Source organism: Halichoeres trimaculatus, unplaced genomic scaffold (genome assembly GCF_033239565.1).
Source record: "Halichoeres trimaculatus isolate MK-OKI-2021-1 unplaced genomic scaffold, fHalTri1.1 fHalTri1_scaffold_2, whole genome shotgun sequence".
NCBI lineage: Eukaryota > Metazoa > Chordata > Actinopteri > Labriformes > Labridae > Halichoeres > Halichoeres trimaculatus.
This window is the reverse complement of record NW_027437180.1, coordinates 35,182,321-35,207,251: the sequence shown is the minus strand read 5'-3', so window position 1 is coordinate 35,207,251 and position 24,931 is coordinate 35,182,321. Positions and strand designations below refer to the sequence as shown.

Here is a 24,931-nt window from a genome sequence, read left to right as displayed (position 1 = left end):
AAAAAACAAGCTTTAAAAAGGTATAAGATTTATTTCCAGGAAGCATTGTTATAATACAGAATCCATCAACCAAACACATATTTTTGTACTTTTTGTGCTAAGTTTATCATTGTTAAAGAGACTAAACTGAGAAAGGAGTGAAATAAAGCACTCGCAAAAACCAGCTGCATCTTTTGGCTCTTTTCCATCCTCACATTTTTAATGAAATTAAAAATGAACAGCTGCCCTGATTCTGCAATAATTTGAACCACTGAGTTGTTTCCTCATAACCTCAGTGAACTGAGCTTGTCTAAGCGAGGAGTCTGGTTGTGCTTTTGGCTCCTGTGAGCGAACAAACAGGAGATAGAGCTGTTCTATACCAACGTTTGTTTATGCAGGAGAAACAACCTGAGCCAAGTTGAAATGTTGGGGTTAATAAAGTGAACAATATTCTGTTCAAAGAGCAGTCGGTGAAGGATGTGCTGGCAACAGACCCAACACAACCCTTCAGCAAAACAGAAATCTTTATTAGTGCTTTCATATTTTTACAAAACTCCAGAAAACTTGGAAATGTACATGTTAAGTCCTGGTGAGCTAATGGAGGAATGCAGAAAGGTAACAGCTCACCTTGACCCAGCGGGAAGGCGTGGTGATGTTCACTCTATAGTGATATTGTGCGATATTCTCCACAGTTAACTATTTGATTGAAAACAAATTTTCTATTATATTGTGTTTGAAATAAATAAAGTCAGATGCAATGTTTCATATATACTTAACTTTACAACATAAAGTGTGTTAAGTTTGTCACTTGAGCTGCTGTGACATTAAACTAATGTTGCAAAAAATATTGGGTGAAAGATGTGGTCAGTTGGTGAAACTGATAAATGTCACTTGGTGTAACCAATGTAACTCAAAATAATAATAATAATAATAATAATAATAATAATAATAATAATAATAACCTATTATTATATTTATATCTATTATTATTATTATTATTATTATTATTATTATTATTATTATTATTATTATTATTATTATTATTATTATTAATAATAATAATAATAATAATTTTATTTATGTATCACTTTTATAAACAATGTTACAAAGTGCTTTACATAAAAATAAAGAAGTAAAAGAGAGGTAAAACAGAAATGTGAGATAAAACATAGAAACATAAAAGGCTAAGTACCACTACCAAATAAAGGAAAAGAAAAGTCTGTAAAATAAAAGCAATAAAATATATAAAACAATTAAAAGCAACAAAAGGTAAAGGATTTAAGATTCTGCCCATTATACTGTCAAAAAAAAAAGTTAGATATAAAAATCAGAGCAACATTTTGATGATTAAAACATGCTCAAATAAAATCTCCAATAAAAGTACATCTTTAAAAATGTGTTTTTAAAATAGATTTAAAAGAGGACAAAGAAAGACAAGAATCTGTTATTGCGCAAAACACGACTATGTTTATTATTTTATCAGTCTACTACACTGTAAAAGTTAAACTTAAAATGATTTTAAACTAACTGAACCAAGAATAGAGAGAAAACATTGATGTTTTCTGCATCAAAACCCACATTATCAAGTTTAGGAATATAATATTTTGAATATACTTTAAGATTATATTTATCATACAGTATATGGGCAACATACAGTGGAGTAGCTTTTTGGCGCCATCTACCACAGTGGAGGTGCAGAAAACATATTGCTCTTCCAATTCAGCTTATATATGAATTTTAATTTTAACAAAAATATTGATTATTAAGAGTTGAAATATTGATATGTTTTACAACTCTTCATAATACAACTGGTGTTTTGACAAGTTCAGGAACAGGATCCCTTAATGCTTCACCACAACTCTCCATTTGTGACCCGTTTGGTATTCTTGGACGAGCGTATAACAACGGACTGAAACCATCTTTTAAATAAAGCTCTCAGAGATGAAAAGCTCCAAGGATTCTGTCTCTATGCACGCACAGGGCTGTGAAATAGCATAAATTGATAGGCCACTTAAGAGAACAATCTATTTCACTCTCCATTTAATTTCAGTTCTTTTGTTGAAATTGTCAAAACATGCAATTACTAGTAGCATTGATATCAAGGCAAAAACAGTTGTCAAAGCGTACAACTCTGTCACTTTGTCTGCCGGCTTTTTTAAATCAAACTTCATTTCAATTACTGACAATAACACAGCGGTGAATCATGAACAATAGATACGCTGGAGGGGAGAGAAACACAAATAAAGAGAATAATGAAAAAAAAGTTGAAAAACAAGAACAGGGATGATAAGAGGATCAACAGTTCTTATGTTGCTGATGTTGTTCAACGTTAGACCAGGACTTTTTGATGTTTTACTTAACAGATAAGACTTTAGGCTCTAAGGGCTATGCGACAATGTGCAGCTTTGAAAACTTTGGAGACAAAGGCTGATGAAAATTTAAAAAAATTCTGGGAAAGTTTCAGGAGAGCATATTTGAAAGAGGTTTGTTTCCCGTCTGTCAGGGACGGTTGATATGAAGAAATAAATCTCAGTTTTTGTTGGTCTAAGACTGAGCTGTTTATGTTGGAGCAGCAGTTTGTGTTTCTGTTGTATTGCAGTGTAAAATTCAAATTAATTATCAAATTAAATATTTAGACACTTTGAACTTTTATGTCATATGTTTCCAGGTAATGTTCATGTACACTCCTGCTCTGTTGGTGAATAGTTTCCTCACCTGTCTCTTTGGCGCCTTCGTCTGATGTGTATGCTGAGTGGGAGGGCTGCTGTGGTTCCTCCAGGCCAGCGGGGGGCAGAACCACTCCACCTCGCTCAGGTAGATGAGGAAGGAACAATCTGAACCATCCACACCGTAGAAGGCATAACAGGGGTCTGATGTCCATCGGGCACGCATCCACTACAGGGTATGAAGACAGAGTACAAATGAAGAGCTGTTTCCATTAAGAGACAAAAAATATCATTATGAAGTGTTGGAAATCAAGTTTGACATAATCAGGTGGACTTTTCATGGCTTGAAGAAACATGTTGATCATCCCACAAAACATCATGTTACCCTCCTACTGCACAAAATGCAATAATCAGGTGTTTGAAAGGCCTCAAACCATGGAGGAAAAAAAATGGTTCCACCAAATTATGTCAATGTCTATTTTAAAATATTTTGGTTTATACTTCTGTGTTGACCATACATTGTAGTCTGACAGACTCATGAGCACCACATTCTTCTGCACAAATGTATCTGCAATACTCCTCCGAAACACCTGAGGGCAGTGTCACCATCTGAATGATCGTCAGTTTGCCTGTTTATTTACAAGTTTTTTGCCTGCTTTTCCACAGCAATTTTGGGCGAATTATGTACTATTGAAGCTGGGGCATGCTGATGTTTATCACAATATGGATGCCAGATGTGTGGCAATTCTGAAAATATTGTGAATATAAGAAACACAACCAATCACAGGGCTTGTAGTTTAAACATAAATTTTGGAGGAGTAGCACAACGGCTTGAAGCCCTCTGCATAGGCACTAGAGCTACGCAGAGTTACAACTTTGGCGCGGATTTGACAAACAATACAAATTAGACTTTTTATTTCACCTTCCAATGCTCTCTCTCCTTAAAGATGCTATGAAGAGGATCTGTATTGATTGGACCACCTCACCATCTTGTGGCCCGGAGTCCCCGCACACTGTCGTAAAATACTTTTAGCAAGGTGTGTGCTTGTTTCGGAATTAAATGGAGATCAGATCAAAACAAATTTCTTTGTTGAAGACAACTTTTTAATGGATACAACAGGCTGAGGTAAGGGATTTATAGTACAGTTATGTAGCGCTACGGTTTGAAACGTGTTATCAAGCAAACATTTTAGCAGCTGGCTATATGTAGTGCTATCGGCAGCTCGGTGCTCCAATGTATCTGTAGGCTAATATGACATCAAGTAGACACAGTCAGTTTGTTTGTAGTTTAGTAGTTGTCTATATTTAGCGCAGCTGGCAGCCTGGTGCTCCAAGACATGTCCATAGCTTGTAACGTTAGTAAATCTTGGTTAGTTATGTCCTGCCAGTCATCTACCAATCAGAGCTAACGTAACCTCACTCTTCATTTTATTGATAGACTCTCAAGTTTGAACAGACCACTGCAGAATAACTGCTGACTGTGGGTTGGAATGAACATTATCATAAACAGTTTAGCCCCTGTGTTAGCTTTTAGCTCGGGCTGTATCACTCTCCCGTTTCTGTCCGACAGTTAGGCCCTAGAGTCCTTGTTCATAGAGACAAACTCAGATCTCTCTTCTCTCTACTAAACTTCATCAGCTGGCGTGGTGTTGTCGTAGTGACTTACACATGCCGTTAATCAATCTGGCCTCAACCCGATCGGGAAGGCAAGAAGTAGCATTTTGAAATAAACTGTAACCTGTAATATTGGTGCTGATAATCTCATTTTAAAATGTGGATTACAATCAGGCACATCTAGAAGGGAAAATCACTTTCAAACTCTTTTAAGTCTATTTACAATGTGACAACTAAACAATGCAGCTTTAAACTTTACAAATCTTGTTTCATTAAGCAGGGTACACACTACAAGATAACCTTAGCCAATTTTGGACCCACTTGCCTCATTTAACAAAGGTCAACAAAGGCCAAATCTATCTGATGATTCTGGAGGTTATCTTTTCCTGCCGTGTGAGATATGTTCGATCTGTTCAGACAGGGACTGGGAAAGCCTTGACTTAAAATTGTAAATATAAAATTATGTTCAATATTTACAACTAGAACTCTTGTTGTTATCGAACCTTATTACCCATTAATCTTGTTTCACAGTGCAGCTCTCAACTGAAAAGAAAGTAACCTCAGGGTCATGCAGAGATTTTTTACTGCGCTCCAATAAAAGTTGTTAACACAGAAATACAACTCAAATGATCACCGGCAGGGAAAAAGGAAAACATAGTAAAAACTTAATCTTTACTGCTCCTGATTCTCCAATCAAGCACGCAACAACCTGTGGACTGGTCTGCAGTAATGGTGTTAGTAATCAAAGAAGTAGAGAAAACAAATTGTGCATAGAGAATGAAATGATTAACACTTACATCAACTTTGCCGGGACATTCTGGATAGCGAGGGTCTCTTGGCACCTCACACTGGCCTGACGTCCCGTCTCTCACTGCTGCAGAAACAGAGTGAATTACATTTCATATTAAACATAAGGCATGAGTGGATTTATTCTAATATGGGACACACATTGATTTTTGTCAAAAACAAACTAAATGGCAAATCTTGGCCTCATGTAAGTGAAACACAAGCTGTCTGCATTCGCTTTGCCCAAAATCCCCAAATCATTCGTTTATAGGAGTATTGGCTGCGCTCACTTGTTAGCCACAATGTGTAAATCCAGGGGAAATAACAGCAATCAACATGTAAAATATCATCTGTCAGCACATTTAGCAGCACATGTCACCTGGAAAAAACTCATGAAGTTTAGATTTGATTTCTTAAATTGGATAAATAGATAAAAGCATGTATAAGTGTACACAGGTGGTTCTTCAATTAAGGGTAGATTTCCACATCACATGGCAGCAACTCAGTGCATTTAGACATGATCAAGACAATCTGCTGCAGTTCAAACCGAGCATCAGAATGGAGAAGTGATTTAAGGGACTTTGAACGAAGCATGGTTGTTGGTCTCAGTATTTCAGAAACTGCTGATCTACTGGGATTTTAACCCACAACCATCTCTAGAGTTTACAGAGAATGGTCCCAAAAAGAGAAAATATCCAGTGAGCAGCAGTTCTGTGGGACAAAATGCCTTGTTGATGCCAGAGGTCAGAGGAGAATGGACAAACTGGTTGGAGCTGATAGAAAGGCAACAGTAACTCAAATAACCACTGGTTACAACCGAGGTCTGCAGAAGAGCATCTCTGAACACACAACACGTCCAACCTTGAGGCAGATGGGCTACAGCAGCAGAAGACCACAACGGGTGACCCTCCTGTCAGCTAAGAACAGGAAACTGAGGCTACAATTCACACAGCAACACCAAAACTGGACAATAGAAGATTGGAAAAACGTTGCCTGGTCTGATGAGTCTGGATTTCTGCTCCACATTCAGATGGTAGGGTCAGAATTTGGCGTCAATAACATGAAGCATGGATCCATCCTGCCTTGTATCAACGGTTCAGGCTGCTGGTGGTGGCACCTTTTGGGCCCCTTTTGTACCAACTGAGCATGGTTTAAAGTCCACAGCCTACCTGAGTGTTGTTGCTGACCATGTCCATCCCTTTATGAGCACAGTGTACCCATCTTCTGATGGCTACTTCCAGCAGGATAACGCTCCATGTCATAAAGCTGGAATCATCTCAGACTGCTTTCTTCAACATGACAATGAGTTCCCTGTACTCAAATGTCCTCCACAGTCCCCAGATCTCAATCCAATAGAGCACCTTTGGGATGTGGTGGAACGGGAGATTCTCATCATGGATGTTCAGCCGACAAATCTGCAGCAACTGTGTGATGCTATCATGTCAACATGGACCAAACTCTCTGAGGAATGTTTCTGGTACCTTGTTGAATCTATGCCATGAAGGATTAGGGCAGTTCTGAAGGCAAAAGGGGGTCCAACCCGGTACTAGCAAGGTCTACTTCATAAAATGGCTGGTGAGTGTATGTGAGTAATTTGATATTTTATACACTCTGATGTGAGAGTATGTTTAATACAATTACCAAACAAGCTACTATTTAAATATTTTGACTGATTAGTAGGAAATTTCACTTTATTTACATATATTTTGTGTACATTGTATGCTAGCTAAGCTGTTAGCTTAGCAAGTCTAAAACTTAACCAACATTTTCTGCAAAAAGTGAAATTTTTCAACACACACAATGAATTTTAACAGATGGGAAAAAGTATGAAAATATCATCATTGAGACACTTTCTTTTGTAACTTCTTCAACCTAACCCTTATGAATTTGTTTTTTTTTTTGTAAAAAACATTACTCTTCTTGGAAATCTACCCAGAAAAACTCCCTTGATTGAAGAATCACAGGTTAACCCCTCAGAGCTGCTGGGTTTCACTTTCATTCCCATTTATAACTTGTCTCCGCTCATCTGTAGACACTTTGTGTTAATATTCACTTTCTCTATCATCATTAGTGTCATCATTCCCAGTGTTTACTATGCGTGTCTGCACCCATAAATCCCTGCGGTTTCCTCTTTGCGACATCATTTAATTCATGCTCGGCTGCAGTGAACAATATTCAGCGGGCCCTGACAAAGCAGCACAGCCCATCGGCTACTGCTGCCAACCATCTCAGGGTTATGCTAGCAAGTACGCCTGCTCACTTAGTCCACACTCACTGCATTAATTGCTCCACTGACTTAGTTAACTGTGTCTCTGCTGCGGATGTGGGGGAGGAGAAGGGCACAGTGACAGAAAAGCTTGGATAGTGTCGTCCCAGAAGGGAGCCAATGTAGCTTTAATTTCTCATTGTTTTCTGCCTTTCAGACTCCATCTCTGCATTCCCTCCGTCTTTCTCTCTCTGGACTTACAAAATTGCTTCTCTAGGATCCGTCTGTTTCCATTTGCCTAATGAAAAAGAGACATTTCTCCACATAAGTCTTCCCTGGGGCTTCTCTCTGTGGACTGGAGACACACACACAAAGACACACACTGCCTGCAAATATGATTACAATGGCAACCACAGAGGCAACTATTGTAAATGTGGTTAACTAACTAGATAAAAACTTGACTCCTGTCCCTGCCAGACAGAACATAAAAGCCTTGTCAGAGCTGGAGGGGAGGGAAATTCTAATCACGTCTCTCTTTCTCCTGTCGCTCCCTCTCGCACACGCCTGACCACGAGATAAATAAACTGCCACTGAGCCGTATGATAATAAAGTCTGCCAGCAGTGTTTCAATTCATCTGTGATTAGAGAAAGCAGCAGTGTTTTCATTTTGGCGCGCGCCATCGCCCCTGCAGATGCAGTGAGGGAAAACAAAAGGAGATGTAACGCTCATTTATTCTCTTGTAAAGAGTTGGGCAATTACCCTCAAGAGAAAAAGTGAGAGAAGAGGAGGAGGAGGAGAAAAATATAAAAATGGTCGATACACAGACTCTGTGTGTGTGTTTGTGTGTCTAAGCTTTGAGAAAATTTAGGTTTTGATTAAAAATGTGCAAGAACCAGACAACAGCAAACACAAGGCTGCATGGAAGCAGTAAAGCAAAAATGAAATGAACAGACACTAGAAAGGATCTTATGAGTGTTCCAAACTTTTTTTAAAATTTATTTTTCAACTTTATCAAAAGTTACCGGCTATCTGATTTTAATTCACATGAGCATAAGTTAAAGAAATTTTCTTAAGCCAAGGCCAGAGGTCACTTTTTATACAGCCCCAAGCTTCCACATTACAATGCATGAATGTGTGGTACTGGAATGAATCATGTTTAAAATTATGTGTAAATTTACATTCTCTGTTAAGGTAACAAACGAAACCAAAGTCCATCTGTTGATATCTTACTAAACTTCATCTGGACGATGCATAGGCCACTTGTATAAAGCTAAAGCTCTGTACGCTCTACAGAAACTCAACAACCCTTACAGCTGATGTCTTTAATTTAATCTATTTACCATGATGTGAAAATGTGCAAAAAAAGAGAGATAAAATTGGTGCATTAAAGTTGTTTAGAATGCAGGAAAAAAAAACTAGAAAAACACCCAGAGAGCGCAGACCTCCACCAAACATATTGTGATTGTCACGCAACACTTGATTCCTACTTTAATGTTATACTCCCTGTCAGCATTTCTGCACATTTCATATTCTGGATCTTAGTATCCAGAATATTGGCAGGATCTGGATCATACTTTTACATCTGTCAGAAATTATGGTGACCTTGTCTTGTCTTGTTTTGCAAAGCAATCCGACCATTTATCATGGAGTTATATACACATATGGTGAAAATGGCCCTATGTCACAATGATAAAGAATCCTTTAAAAAAAGTCCTGGATCCAGACGGTGATTCAAAATTTAATCACTTCTTCCTTATCCCATTTTGAACATTTCCTGATAATTTAATCAAGATCCATTCGTTACTTATTGTATTATGTTGTTCACAGACAAACAAAAAGGTGAACTCTCCCAAAAACATAACCTCCTTGGCGGAGCTAAATATTTGAGGCTACAAATCTTTTCAGGTCAAAAAAGTCTGACGATAAAAAACAATCCTCATAAAATCCAGATCCAATCCTGCCATCAAAACATTCTGACACATTTTCCCCATATCGCCCCCTAATGGAGAACATCTTCCTTGGTCAGAAGCAGATTGTGTTATGTTAATGCAGCACGTAATACTGCAGAAAACTGACCACTGATCATCTGGTCTAAAGGGACACCTGAGGGACAGGTGAGGTTTGATTTCATCAGTCTGTGATGATGGAACGAGCTTGCTTGAGACATAGATTTTAAAATAAATGGAGGTAGTCTCCCGATGTCCGTCACATGAGCTGAGTGGTGCCTTTGATAGGGCTAATTTCATTCTTGTCCCCTTGATGCCAACTGTCACAAATTTGAGACATACCCTGTCAGGTCTTGATGCAGCTGAAATGACCTTTGTTTCTCACTATTACCCACTGATTCATATTTGACACACACCAAAGATCATATCAGATCCACTTTGTCACAATATATTGGTCAGGGGATAAACTTCTAATGTGTATATGGCTTAGTTATAACAATTGTGTGTGCTCTCCTCAAATTTACAATCTCCACTTAATTTAACATCTACTTAAAGACAATCTATTTTTATAATTGTTAATTAATTCAGGCAGTAAGGGGTTAATATCTTCTCCCTGCGGAGTTAGAAAAATATTAACCCCAGTGTGTGTTAATAGTGAAATGAGCCATTTAGACAAGAGAGCAGATTTTAGCACTTCCACATTGTCTCATATTTTTAGAGACTGGCAGAGGTTGCCAGTTGGTTTGACCACACTTAGTGACTGATTTTTACAGAAATCACAGGCATTCCTATTTTACATTCATGGCTTATAAAGCTGTCTGTCATGTGTTGAAAAGAGTAAGGAATGAGAAGCAGCATAGTCTACAACGTGCTGTGGCCAGGGGTTGAACCAATGACCACTGAGGACCATAGCCTGAGTTCACAAGGGCAGGCTTTAACTGCTAAGCCAGCTGGTGCTCCTTGACAACCTATTTTTAACTTGCTACCGCAGCCACACACATTAACACTTCAGCTTTCTTGCCTGTGTTTTGTTGAAACGTGATCTGAAAAACCTTAGAAATTTTGCAGTTTGAAAAATGATAATGTTAAGTAAGACAGATATCTGGTAATGAGTTTGCCCTCTTTCTAACTCAGCATGTGTGTGTGACGGCATATCTGTTGTGTGCTTTCTTCTATTCTCTTAAAAGCAGCTGAGGTTTTGCCCCAACACAAGCTGACAGCTGTGCATGATCCCAGCTGAGCTCGGAGCTGAATAATACAAAAGAAGCAAGCAACAAAGGAAGGAATCTTTGACTGCCTGTCTATAGTTTGGTTTCTCATTGGGGTTAGTTCATGCCCGGGTGTTCTGCCAGAGACCAGAGGAAGTTCAGTAATGAGGATGAAGCAGTTTGAAAAGAAGCCATTTAGAGGAAATGTAACTGTAGTTTAACTGGTATCATGTAGCAACCGCAAAACTGGCTCAATCACTACCGCAGTTTTTATTTACTGCTCAGTGTTTCTAATTTTACTTTAGGGACAGAAATTCATAACGGTTGTTGTTACTCACCACCACTCAACCAAATGTTTTAACACCAGGTTGGCATTTTGCTTGTCAAAAACTGAAATCTAAGCAAGTGTTTCTTTCTTGTTTTTAGTAAAAATTGTCTTTTTAGACTAAATATGAGCCTCTTTCACCTGGCACTTCCAAAAAATGATTCTACTTCAAGATATTTAAAGACAAAAAGTGATGGCTGACTTGTTTTTACAGAGTAAAACTTCTGCCAAGGGAAAAAATGTACACGTTTAGTTTCTTATTATACTCTAAGTTCAAGAAATGTGACACTTTTTACTCCACATAAAAAATGTTGAAATTGAAGGTATTTTTCTCACAAAGCCTTACCTTTGCCTTGCACCATACTATTCTGCAGTATCTGCTCCACCCTGATGGCCATGTTGGACACGTTCTGGGCGATAGCTTGGATCCTCTCCACCAGGCCGGCTGGTTGAAACCTGCAGTCACACAACAAACAGGCAGGAAAAAATTAAGTGATGTGGGAATCAGGGATGCCTTTATATTACTGTCACCAAAGGTGTTTAAATACAACAACAATGATTATTAAAACCTTTAAAAGTTAAAGTATTTTTCTAAGCAAAGGTGTTAAGAAATTGCTGGTTATAGCTTTTGTATAGAGTTGGGTTTTGTTGTAATTTCAAGGATTCCATATTTTTCTTTCTTTTTTTTTAATCTCTGGTTTGGATTCTTTGGTTTTTAGAGAATAAGAAAACTATGAACATCTCAAGACAATTTAGGGCCAATCCCAACTGTCATTCTTACCCCTTTCCCTTCATCTTACCCCTTACCCTTAGTCCACTGTTTTGAGGGCAGAGGGGAAGGGGTATTACCCCCAGACTCTCACTGGTTGATGTAGGCAGAGGGACTGTTTATTCACCTCCAAACCAAACACATTTTTACAAAGTGATGATAAACTGATGTCAGATTAGAATGACAAACTCACAGCAAACAGACACCACCAGGATGAACTGCATTACATAAGTAACAAGACATCTGAAACATGATTAGCAAAGATTAAGCTAGCATTATGGTATTCAGAAGCTATATTATGTATATGTATTATGTTCTGAATACCATAACGTTAGCTTCTAAAAGCTTGTAGCTGATGCAGCTCCTGAATGCAGCTAATCTGTCCAGTCACTCATGAAACACAGCCCACAGCGTTGAAGTCTGTCTGCTGCAAACCTGTTACCCCAGTCTAATATAGGTGTAGCTACTATTAGCTGTAGCTGCTGCTATAGGTTAGGTAGATTGTTACAACGAGCAATTTCAAAATAAAACCAACAGTTCAAAATATGTCTAATATTAACGTGAAGTAGCAAAGGTTTAGATATCTGATTTAAAAAATATTTATGTTATGGGAAATTTGTCATACCCCTTGGTTTCAAGTGAGGTCTTGGTTTGTCTTTGCTTGGTTTTGCTGTGTAGCTCTTCCCTTTGATCTTACAAAGAACTGGGACACCCTTTCACTACATGTGCACACACAAAACAAAGGGCTAAGGGGTAGATTTGGGATTGGCCCCCAGCCTTTGGAGATAGCAGCACATCAGGGACAGAGCGGCCCCTCAGCATTGCACCATGTTACATACATAATGGAAATGTTTCCTCCACAGTCCTGTGGCATTATTTTAAAACTTTGCCAGAATCTAATCAGGTGTTACGGTGGTCTGCCGTGATCCTTTTTCTTGTGACTTTGTTGACATGACGTGAGACTTCATATAAACATAACCTGACAGATTTGGAAAAACTTTACATACTTTGGAGAACGCTTCCTGAAGTTTTACCAGGGAGATTTCAATGACTCATCGGTTCCAAATCTTTTTGATATTGTTTATTTTTATCCAACCCTGGGATTTGCCAAGTTGCTTTGTCAGTAAATTGATACTTTTCTGTTTTACTTCACTTACTTTGTACTTTATTCCAGACCCTAAAGTCCATATAAATATATTTTTTAGCAAAACAACAAAGAATGGATAAAAGAAATTAAAAGGAAAAACATAGTTCATATATTGACAGCAATTAACCCACAAAGAGACATTTGTACCAATGTTTACAGTAAAAGGATGTAAATCTTGTGTTGCTCATTGTGAACTAAGAAAGTGACATTTTTATTTCATTGTCTGAATCAATCAATTGACCCAAAAATTTATACATAGAGTTTTTAAGAACAGCGTAAAATTTGGGCACTATATTGTAAACAAACATGTAACGTGCACTTGTCCTTTAAGGTAATTTAAGAAATACCCTAAATGCATCATTATAAGCTACCTAAAACTTTTTTTTTTTTTTTTTTGCGTTATTGTACGTTACAGTGTAAACTGTTGGCAAAACAATAGTTTCTGATTTACTTGTCAGCAAGTTAAAAATGAGGAAAAAACTAGAGTCAGATACAAATGTAGGGCAGAGAGTATCTCATCTCAAACTAAAGAATAAAGAATTCACAAGAATTCTCGATAATATCTTCTCTGCATTTCTCCTCTATTCCTCAGCAGTTCATATCTTCTCCTCTTCCACCACGAGCTAGCCCTTCTCCTCACTTATTTGTGTCTTTTTTGTGTATCTCATTGTTATTCTTTTTCCCCCCTCTGCTTCACCATCTCCTCCAACTCCTCTCCTTCGCCTGTCGCTCTCTGCTTCCTCTCCCCCCTATTTACATCTCGACAGATGTAAAAGTGTTGCTGGGAGATGCAAATTGTTAGACACTTGGTTGGAGCGTGAAATAGAAAAAAGACCAGCGCTGTTAATACTACTTCCTCTACAGGGTGGGAGACTTCCCATTCTAGTATTAAAAAGTGTGAGAAAAATGTGTGTGTGTTCATGAGTTTTCTTCCATGGGTTCATATTCCCATAGAATCTCAGTGATAATCAAGTCCATTAAAATGACTCCATTCAAACGAGCTGTTCTCTGTGTTTGTACCTTCCTGTCTTCCTGTGTTGTCTAATCAGCAGATGGTATTAACCGTAATTAAAACCAGCAGCTTAAATTTAGCATAACACACCATGAGATGATGATTAGACTTATTGATTGAGTGTGTGTGTGCATGTGTGTGTAAATGTTGGTATAAAGGCTGTCCAGCCAACAAAATGCTGACAGCAGCTGCAGCAATGTAATAAAAGGACGCAGCCATATAAGTCATAATAAGTCATCATGCTCCATTAATGGTGCCCCATGTAAGAGTCAAATTGTAAATGGCGTCTTGGTTTATGTTACTATAAACAAGCAGCCATTAACATCTGGACTGGCATACATGTTGTGTGTTAGCCGGCTGCTGTACAATCAGTTTTTTATGTTGAAATCACAAAGAGTGCACATGGTCGGGCTCCAGTTTTCTTTGGCCACCAATAACCTACAGGTATAGTAAAATGTCATAATCCTACAACACATTCATTTTTGATTTAACTAGTTTTGTTTTCTAATTTTCTTCAAATTTCTTAACATTTTCTTCATTTACCAATGATGTTACTATCTTGATCCATTTAGAAAGTATAAAGTACATTTTTTGGACTAAGCTTTTAAGTACTAACGCTAATCAGCACCACAGCTTCTTAACAGTTGGACAATTGTCTGTGTATTAGAAGCCAAAACAATGGTCATGTTGCTTTTTAGATTTGTTTTTTCCTGCTTCTGTGATTCTGTTTCTTCCGTTTCTTGGGTGTCATGGTCATGCATCTTTAAAGAAAAGAAACTTACAAACCAAAGAGTAAAAAAAATGTGTTGGTCTGATTGGTGAGTCACGCCTGAAATACACCAGATACGTCTGCAGTGCGACTTCATTGTCTTGCGTCTTGACTGTGTTTATCAACTTACACTGGCTGCATGTTCAGTCCAACAAGCTGAGTAACTGACAGACAGCTGGAGTCACAGACCGGGGAGTTCCCACACTTCCCACTCCATTGATAAGTCTCTCTTCATTCATGTTGGGCTGTAAACCTCAAACCTGTCGATTCCTGGTATGGCTCTGCACATTGTGTCCGTTTATCATTGTAATCAAACTGGTCTGTTTTATATTTCCTCGTCCATCAAAAATAGGATGGACCAACCACGCAGACATACTGCAACAGAACGGGTCGGGTGTGAGTTGATACATCAATTTGAATGAAACGCACTTGATCCATTTGCTATAATAGAACGCAGACACATCTGGTGTATTTTAGCCGGCATAGCCATAAACTGTACGATTAATGTAGTCTCCCCGATGTCACCTGTCATTTTTTGAAACCAGTCGGCTATCGTGGCTATATTAGGAGTGAAAGGGGCTTAATATACAGCTATAAGACACCCGTTGGCCACACAAACTGAGCTGTGACCCTGGTTGGGCAAGCTCACTATCTCAATACCCTCTTAACGGCTGAGTTAGAAAAAAATTCAGCCCCTGTTGCAGTGTGTGCTGATAGTAAAATTAGTGATTCACACGGACACATTTTTTGAACCAGGCTGTAAATAGGTTAATTTCTGCTGTAAAAATGTCTTTTTTGTCTTGGTGCATTTGTGACTTCGGGTACTTCCAGAGCCAGCCTCAAGTGGAGACTCAGCAGATTTTAGCACTTCAGCACTGTCTCATATTCTTAGACCCGCTTGGTCACAGCCTTAGGGTCAAAAGATGCAGGGCAAACAGATACAGAAACAAGCTTTGTGCCTGCTGCTATCACTGAGATGAACATGATGTCATGATATTAGTACTTACGTTAATCATTGCTTTTATCTCATGTTTAGTCCAGTGAGTTTTGTTTACTTGAGCCATTTTCATTTATGTATTTCTTTTACCATCTCTCTTTTAAATATTGCTCGGTGAAACCATAGTACTATTTTAAATTTGTTTTAGGTTTTAATTGCTGGTCTGTTCTGATTGTTTTATATGGTTCCATGTTATTGTTGTTTTGTAACCTATGAAAACCTATGAGTCTACCTGCTACTAGCTAAGGCATAGCTCTTATTAGTGGCTGCAACCATGCTACACTGCAAAAAGTGACATTTTATCAAGTGTTTTTGTCTTATTTTCATTAGAAAATGTCGTTTTAGAATAACTATGAGCCACATTCACCTGGCTAGTCCAGAAAAATGTCTTGTGTTAAGTCATTTAAAGACAAAAATGAGGTCTAAATTTCTTGTTAAAGGTTAAAAAAATGCCAATTAAGCAAGAGGAAGTTACTTGTATGAAGACATTATCCTAGTTACCAGCAAATCTTTTAGCAATTTTTTCTCATTCCATTGGCAGATTTTTTTCATGCCTGTTACAAGCAATCCAGACCTCATTTTTGTCTTAAAACAACTTGAAAGAATACATTTTTCTGGAATGACAAGTTGAATGTGGCTCATATCAAGTGTTTAGTACAAGTTTTACTTAAAATAAGACAAAGAACACCCTGACAAGATTTCAGATTTTTGCAGTGTATGATCCTCTTCTACAACATGTAAGCATGCACAGACTTCTGCCTGACTTTTTTACAAAACTCCTGCCAGTTGATGTTGTTTGTGTCAGCTAATCTTCTACAAAAGAGTTTACTTATTCAATTTCATGATCTGTTATGTTTTAAGCATTACAAAATCCTGTGGAACGAACGTGGAAAGTGTCACTAACAGTAATTATATGGGCTCCACTGTGAGGTCTTCGACATCGACCAGCAGTGTTAGATTAATTGTCTTTGATTTTTGCTGTTGTTTCTTTATATTCATTTTTACCATGAGTCTAATTTTAAATACAGAGAAATCGGTTGCCAGAAACATCCTTAATCTCCATCAATCACTTCTTATTCAGGTCTGGTCTGCCTCTCAAGCTAAGCTGGGAAGCCCAGATGTCCTCGCTCTTCTTGGGATATCCCAAGGGGTCCCTTCCACAAATGAGATTCTTAATCCCACCCAGCGTGTTTTGTTTTACCGTCTGACTCCCTTGTTGGAGATTCCTGGAAGAACTCTACAGGGAAATGTTTGTGCGGCATCCAGATCAACTGACAAAACCTCTACAACTGACCCATTTTTAAATGAACGTGCAGTTACACCTTCCAGATGTGTAATTGTGTTTTTAATTAGGAGCTGATTTGTGAAGGGTATCCATTTTGATTACTTGTGTTCGATAGTAAGCCTGTCCCAGAAGACCAAGTATTTAGAGTAGATACACTAGAATATTTCAGATTCAGAAACCAGAACCAGACGTTAACATATCTAAAGTAACACTCATCTCTGTTAAACACAAAAATCTGAGACTGAACATGCTAACGTGACCCTGATTATTGTGTCTATTTGGGCAAAGGGTTAAGTTTAATGCGTTTTGCAAACCACGCAAGCAGCTCCTCACCGTTTCTCCCGTTCCCTATTTTTAGAAATTATGTCTGATTTTTCCATTTCTGGGTGTTGTTCTCTTTCCAGGTGTGCATTTGGAGAGAGCTGTGGGCTGTTTTTTACCATCATTTACTAACAAGACAAGCCAGAAGTCAAATCATCACTATTGACGGCTTTCAGAAGGTCCAGGCTGACTGGAAATTGTACTGTTAGCTGTAAACCTGAATTTTAAATGTAGTTTTAAACTCAAGTGGAATACATAAATATGTAAATTTTAATGCAATACTCAAAAGAACAAATTATACCTGATGCAGATTTGCTTACAGTCATCATTGTCAGTTGACTCAGTGCAAATTGTGAAGTTTTACTCTTAGCCACGTCTTTTTATTTAAAGAAACAAAGCGAAGTTTTACTTTGAGACTTCCTTTTAACTTTTAGTGCTTGTGTTTAACTGTGAAATAAATAAGTATGAAGTCTACCTAACAGTGTGATTTAAAGTTTCAATACTTATTCCAATGAAGTGGCTTGCACTGTAAACCCTGATAAGTTAAGTTTGCTGGGAACGTGAGCTCTATCTCTGGTGGGATGGACAAGCTAGCCATGCTAACCCAGCGGCATCGTGATGTTCACGGACGTGGCTGACAGAGCTGACATTGGACTCCGGCCCCACATTGGAGGAGCTTCGCCTGCTGTGAGCAGACAGGATCCAGGAGACAGAGACTGAACAGACTGCTGGGGAGGCTCAGTCCTGGACCCTGTGGAGGTGGAGACTGGCTGGGCTGGAGAGTGGTGGACGAGTGGTGGACGGGATGTCGTCATCTACTTTCTTGTGGACCTTTTTGCACTTTCTATACACTTTCTTACTTTTGTTTTATTGATTGCTGCTGTGACTCCTGAATTTCCCCTCGGGGATAAATAAAGTATTTTTCTATTTCTATTTCTATTTCTATTTCTATTTCTATATAACTGCTTAATAAGTGTTTAATAAGGTCATTGTAATAGTTGATACAAGACAACTTAATCTATAAGCTATATGGAACCTAACCCTAACCCTAATCCTCTTTGTTTTTTGTGTTCTGCTTTTGTCACTCTGGAGCCCTACCCCAGCCCTCCCCCTAAACCTAACCTGTGGGACCTCATGCCTAACCCTTACAATGACCTTATTAAACACTTATTAAGCAGTTATATAGTCTTATAAACAAATAATAATGTGAATAATCATCTTATAAGTACTTACAAAGGTCTTATTAATGCTTGTTACAGGACCTTAATATAAAGCGATACCATAAAAAAATTGAAGCAGATCTGAATAACTAAATTAAAGAACATTTTAAAGTACAGTTGGGTCTCATATCCACAGTGTTCCCTCCTCACACATGGTTACAAACACCGTCACAACAAAAATCAGCACTAATTTCATAACTTTAGTAACGGTGAGTGAGGAGGGAAGGCATGGTGCAGTGGTTAGCACCGTTGACTCGTAACAAGAAAATTCCTGGTTTGATTTCATGGCTGTACAGGAAGTCACCTGTAAACCTCTAAAGAGATGCACTAAATGATTTTAGTTAAGTTAACACAAGTTCTCATCTAGTAGGCATCCAGTTCACTTGAATTTGTTTCTTTTTTAATGTAGACTGAACTTCTCCCCAGGCTGTACTGTCTGTCCATTAGATCTCATTCATCATACTGGTGGCTGTTTACATCCTTCCTCTGCAACCTGACTGCAGACAGAGCACCTGAATTAACTTATTTGTACTTTCTGTTTTTGTTTTGCTTAATTGTGTACAAGGGCAACTCTAATAACTGAGTTTCCTCCTGGATAAATAAAATATTTCTGATTCCGATATGCAGCTATAAATCTCATTATCTCACCTTCCATCACAGATTATCTCTACAGGGTAAAGCATCCTTTCCAAATCCTCTCAGTGTGAAAACAGTCCAGACACAGTTATTTCAAAAGACAGGACTAATTAATATTTTACGTCCCTCATGAGGTGGAATAGAGGCATATAAAGAGTATGCATTAGAGAAAGTTATTACCTTATACTGTCTTATAATGAGAGCCTGCATAGCACAGAGCTATAAAACTAGATGAGAAGGTTTCCAAAGATACATTAGGTGTAGTCTGAGGAGCAAAAACTTTGCTTTTTAAGACCTACAACCCGTGATACTGTAGACTTCCCTTCAGGAGGTATCACTGGGACCAAGCAAGTTGGTTTCTATAAGACTTGATCTCCCAGTCTCTACTCTGATGCCAGTCGTGTCCCTAGAGATGAGCTCACAGAGATGGAGATTAAGAGGCATTCATAGAAAGACGAATGGATGAAGGGCAGAGAAGAAGGAGAGAGGATTTCATAAAATAAAAAAAGAGACATAGTGACAGAGGGAAGGGAAAAACTGGAATGAAAGCAGATGGGAAAATAAAGGGAAGAAGAACAACTATCCAGAGCAAACAGAGCTCCAGGAGGGGCCTTTGAGTAAAGAAAGTGAGCTAAAATAAAGAGATCCTCCGTGCCTTCATGTGGGAGCCAGTGAGGCAGCTTGAGCGAAACATTAAACGATGATTATGATCAAAGAATACAAGGATATGCATATTTGATGGCCCACTGTTACGCTCTACTTGCAGGGAAACTTCTCCCCTGTTTGATGAATGTAGACGGTTGGCTCTTTTACAAATGAGCGAAACAAAACAGTAATGAGGAAGAGCAAAGAGAAGACAAAACGGGAGGAGACTGTAGGGGGAGAAGAAACGATGGGAGGAAAATCTACAGAGCAGAAGTAGAGCACTGTGAAAAAAAAAAGAAATTGAGAAGTGGTAAGAAAAAATCAATGAGAGTTTCTGAGGATACAGCGTGTTCTCATGTTCTCCTTATTTGTCTCCCCCCCTTCCTCCCAACCTCCTCCTTCCCTCTCCGTGTAATGAGCTCATCCTCTTAAGGGGAGAGGACAGATCTGGCAGCGTGGCCTGGACTGAAGCTGTGCAGGGAAAGACAAGCATGTGACAAGATGTCAGGATGGGATTTTGAGTTTGGCGGAGGTCTGTTTGTTTGGGTGCGTCCTGAGTCATTACATCCATGTTCCTGTGTTATTACATCACACTGAACAGGGCATATTCAGCTGCTTATTCTCACTCATACGTAAACAGTCATAACACTAACAGCCAAAAAGCTGACAGTACACTCTGGTGATGAAAAAGGAAGCCAAGAGGAAAAGGAACACAGGCACTAAAAGGCTCTATGAAGACTTTATAAGCGATGTAGAAATAGTTTCACTTTTGTATATTTACCTGTTTATGGTCCACAATTTAACATGAGCTTCAAAGCACAAAAACTAGTAATTTCTAAATGTTATTTCTTAGTATCTGTAGCCTAACATATTTCATGTCATCATGAGTGCTATCAGGCGATTAAAAAAAATAATCTAATTAATTACAGAATTTTGATTAATCTGAATAATCACATTTTAATCCCATGTCTGCTAAAGGTCCCCAAATTAAAAAAACTGAATCCAAGGATATTACAAAATCGTAGAGCATGACTTATCAAATGAATACTCGAAGAAGCAAAGATTTGTAAACCCGCATTTTTTTTAACTGGTCAATATTAAAATGTCCGTAATCACTGCCATTGACGTCAACTCGATTGCAGCCGTTTACTGGGTCTGTGAAGGTAAATTATGTTTTTCAGTAGGGGGAAGCAGGGTCTGGTGGAGCTTGTCAATCAAGACCATGCTCGTAAACTACTGTGGGTGAGAGCAGTGTTCTCTTTGGATGAGAGATCAGGATAGATAGGAGGAGAGGATGTGAGATGACAGAGACACAGCAAGTCGGAAAAGTTCAGGTAGCTCACGCTCCAACTGAGGATGTGTCGCTGGAGTTCAAAGAGAAAGAGCAGCACGATTGTGAGAAAAGATGACAGAGATCATGAAGAGAATCAAAGGATGGAGCACTTGGGATGAACACAATCAAACTGAGTATGTTTTGTCTGTTTTTCTTTTTTGGATTCAAAAACAGGAAGAGAGACATAAAAAAGGGGGTTGTTCAAGACACTCTGGAAATGGCTGGCAGCCTATGAGTTAATCTTAAAGTTCGATAATGTAGTCCAAAAGTCCCTTTGATGACACTATGCCCACTGTCAAAGTTTAGCAGTAAGACGTTAGATCTGTCTTCTTTCTCTGCCAAAAACAATTTATTTGTTTTATTTTGTAGTAATATTGGACACTGGAGCTGGACTGTCAGAAGACAAAGCACATCAGAGCAGAAGAAAGCAGAAGAAAGTTTCAGCAAAATAAACAAATTTTTGTCTGGTAAAGGTTTCTTTAGTTGGATAAAGATGTTGGGTTTTTACTTCATTTGTTCCTGAATCTATTAGTACCTTGATTAATCTTAAAAATCATGAGTATTAAGTGTCATTTTTTTTCCCCAGCACTGAAAGAAGTTTCTAAATAAATTTGAAATGGTCTCATTTTTATTTATTCACTGTGACGGGACATCCTGGATGGTCTAATCGTTTTTTTTCCTGGAGAACACAAAGTCATTTATCGCAATGACTGCAAGAAGAAATACCTGTCCTTTTACTCCCAAAGGAAACTAATTCTTATATTTATTTTGTAGGAATGGTGGACACTGGAGCCAGATTAACAAAAAGAAAAAGGAGGTCAAAGCAGAAGAAAGCTGAACAGGAGAGTGATAGAGCACCAGCTAAAACACGGATCAAGCTGTTTGTGATAATGTTGATTCCAACCCAGTCAGCAGTTATTCTGCAGTGGTCTGTTCAAACTTGCTCTGCTTGGTAGATGACTGGCAGGCATAGCTTACCATGATTTTCTAACGTTATACATTACGGACATGTCTTAGAGCACCAGACTGTCAGCTGTGCTAAATATAGACAGCTCCTAAACTACTTACAAACTAATATATACCTGTTGTCACATTAGCCTACAGATAAGTTGGAGCACCAGACTGCCGATAGCGCTACATATAGCCGGCTGCTACAACATTTGCTTGATGCCATGTTCCAAACTGTATCGCTACGTAACTGCGCTGATAAGTACCTTCCCTTGGCACGTTGTAAATCTAGTAAAAAGTTGTCTTGAACAAAGAAAATTTGTTTTGATCTGATCTCCATTTAATTCCAAAACAAACACACGCCTTACTAAAAGACAGTTTAGTTCCTATGACAGGGTGCTGAGACTCCGAGCCAGAAGGTGGCAAGGCAGTTCAATTAAAACAGATCCTCCTCATAGCAACTGTGACAATTGATTTTGTTAGTCTGGACTTATGTATATACATTTTATTAAAGTTTGGAATATAAGGGGTTTATTGATGCATACCCAGAGTTTTATGCAAAAAAAACAACAACAAAAAAAAACACTACAGCATGTTGAAATGTAAAGATAAAAATGAAAATGAAGAGTGAGGTTACGCTAGCTCTGCTTGGTGAGGTTGGAGTTGGTAGATGAGCACTGGAAGCACACAACCAGTATTCACTAATGCTAAATATTACGGACATGTCTCAGAGCACCAGGTAGTCTTCTCACCTTCTTAACACTAAACTACTGAGTCACGAAATTTGATAATTGTCACGTTTCTAACAATCCTGCACTGTAGACCAGGTGCACAGGAGTTTCTATTTTTCATCACACTAGTATGAAAAACCAGGCAACATTCATCCTGTCTATATACATTTACAAGACTATCTCTATGTATGATTCTAGTTTGTTTCCTGTTTAAAGAGTGGTCTAAATCAGAGAGAACAAGAAGTAACAATGAACCTGGCGGTTCTCTTTTGCAGCCAAACTGCAGTTTGACGTTGATATACTAAGTGCAGAGGCAAAGACAGCCTCCTGGGATGAAGGTTGTATCTTGCAGAGCTAAGATGGGTGCTTAAGAGAGGAGAAAAAGGTAAAGCCAAGCCAGAGCAGTGATCTTCAGAGAGCATACGCCTAAGGGGAGATTTACAAATCTCCTCTCTTATCCGCTGTATAGAGTGAATCAGCTCTGCATCCTTTCCCCTCTTCCTTCCTCTCCTTCTCTCATTTCTCTAAGCCTGTCCCTAACCCTCCCCCTTTCCTTCCCTCCCTCCCTCTCTTGTTATTTTTCCTCCGTTTTCTGCTCTAACGAGTGCCTGCCCTGTGGGCCGAACGCAAGCTGGGGCCTCAGACATCAAGTCCCATTCGCCAAAACACGGGAGTGTGTCAGCAGCAATGAAGCTCACACAAAGATGGGACTCCTGCCCTGTGTGTATCAGTGTGTATCAGTGTGTGTGTGTCAGTGTGTGTAACTATAGGTCTTTCTCTGAATGTGTGCCTCACTGGACTGGATTTGGGGAATGTTTCTTATTAAGCTCTCTCTTCCCATTTACTCTTCTCCTCACACTCCTCCACATCACTCACACCAAACTACCTTTCTCACAAAGTCCATCTTTCCTTAAATCCATGTGAGGGGGAAGGGGGATTAAGGAAACAGAGCAAAGGGGCAACAAGAGCAATGAAGGGAAGGCAGAGGAGGAAAGAGGCAGGATGAGAGTGACGGGAACAAGTGATGGAATCAAAATTATTGGACTAAAGACTAAGGTCAACTCTATTTACACGGCTAGTGGGTATGTGTGTGTGTGTTTGTGGTCATTAACCCTCCAGGCCATGTCCACAGCCAGGGGTTTGAGCCTGAGTCTCACGCCTGAGCGAAGTGTAACCTCAAGTGAACTGTTACTCAGACACACACATGCATGACACACTCTTAATAACTCACACACTCATTAAACACATTATTTCCTGTCTTCAGCAGGAGGCAATCAAATTAACATCATCAAGAGATAAGAATAGGGCGTGTGTCTGTGTGTGTGTGTGTGTGTGTGCCAGTAAGTACCCAGATTTGTCTACAGACCACACAATGGTTATCAGGAAACAAGAGTTTTGTTGTTGTTTACTCAAACAGGTTATAGCTTTCTTATTTTAAACAGGAATTTGTTTTGTTAGTTTTCCTGAGTATGGAGTCTGATCCTTGGAGCATGTTATGAAAAAATATCTCCCCTATCAGTTTTATGAAGTTATTTGTAATATCAGTCGTATGTTGGGTCTAAGCTGTAGTGCAGCCACCTGTAACTACCTGGGGCTACTGGCAACACCAAAAATGTCTTTTGTGTTCTGCTAACCAGATGTAAAGAAGTAGATAACGGCTTGTAGCATGGCAGAGTTTGGCAGATATCCATCTGGAGCAAGGATCCTAAACTTTTCAGCCCACAGCTCCCGAAGCCCAACTTAGCGCCAACACTATGATTTGCATATTAAGTTTCAGTTGGTGTTAGATTTGAAATTGGATAAGATTGTTTTTGCATATAAAATCTTAGAAGTAACACTTTCTTGCATTTTAAACGTGTCCCTGAGCGCTGTTTTCTTACACTGGTGTGTTTGCAGAGATTCAGCATAAACAAGGTAAACAGCAAAAACAGAGCTATCCAGACCGCAGTTGTTCAATTCACTTCCTCCATTGAACACAGATCATCATGTTTTCAACATTTTTGAGGGAAACAGCCATTGCATTTCTGGATTTGGAGAAAATGTGTGGAATTTTTTTTTATTATTATTATTTTTTAATGGTTTATTTCACTTTTTTTTTTTTTTTTTTACAAATTATCTTGTTAGTCTGGACCTAAGGAACAATACAATTATTAAAGCTTAGTACAGGGTTTATTGATGAATAGCCAAAGCAAAAACAGTAGTGACAGTACAGTATGTTAAAAGGTAAAGATATGCTCTAAAGGGTTGATTTGTCTGAACTGTAGAAAATTAGACTACCTATGTGCACTTATTGCTTTGATTCTTAAACGTATTCCCTGTCGCTGATACTGACATCATCCTGGCTTGGTTACCCAGGAGATCTTTTGGCAACTAAACTAATTCATTAA

General features: G+C 38.6%; 1 protein-coding gene across 1 annotated transcript in view; it reads right to left on the bottom strand.

The window, feature by feature from the left end:
• LOC141809930 (alpha-1,6-mannosylglycoprotein 6-beta-N-acetylglucosaminyltransferase B-like) overlaps positions 1 to 24,931 on the bottom strand; it is a 191,006-nt gene that overhangs the window by 96,015 nt on the left and 70,060 nt on the right. The window contains exons 4-6 of the mRNA XM_074697180.1: positions 11,078 to 11,187; positions 5,057 to 5,133; positions 2,695 to 2,874 (exon numbers count right to left, since the gene is read on the bottom strand). Coding sequence (XP_074553281.1) covers positions 2,695 to 2,874; positions 5,057 to 5,133; positions 11,078 to 11,187 — 367 coding nt within the window. The remainder of the gene's footprint in view (positions 1 to 2,694; positions 2,875 to 5,056; positions 5,134 to 11,077; positions 11,188 to 24,931) is intronic.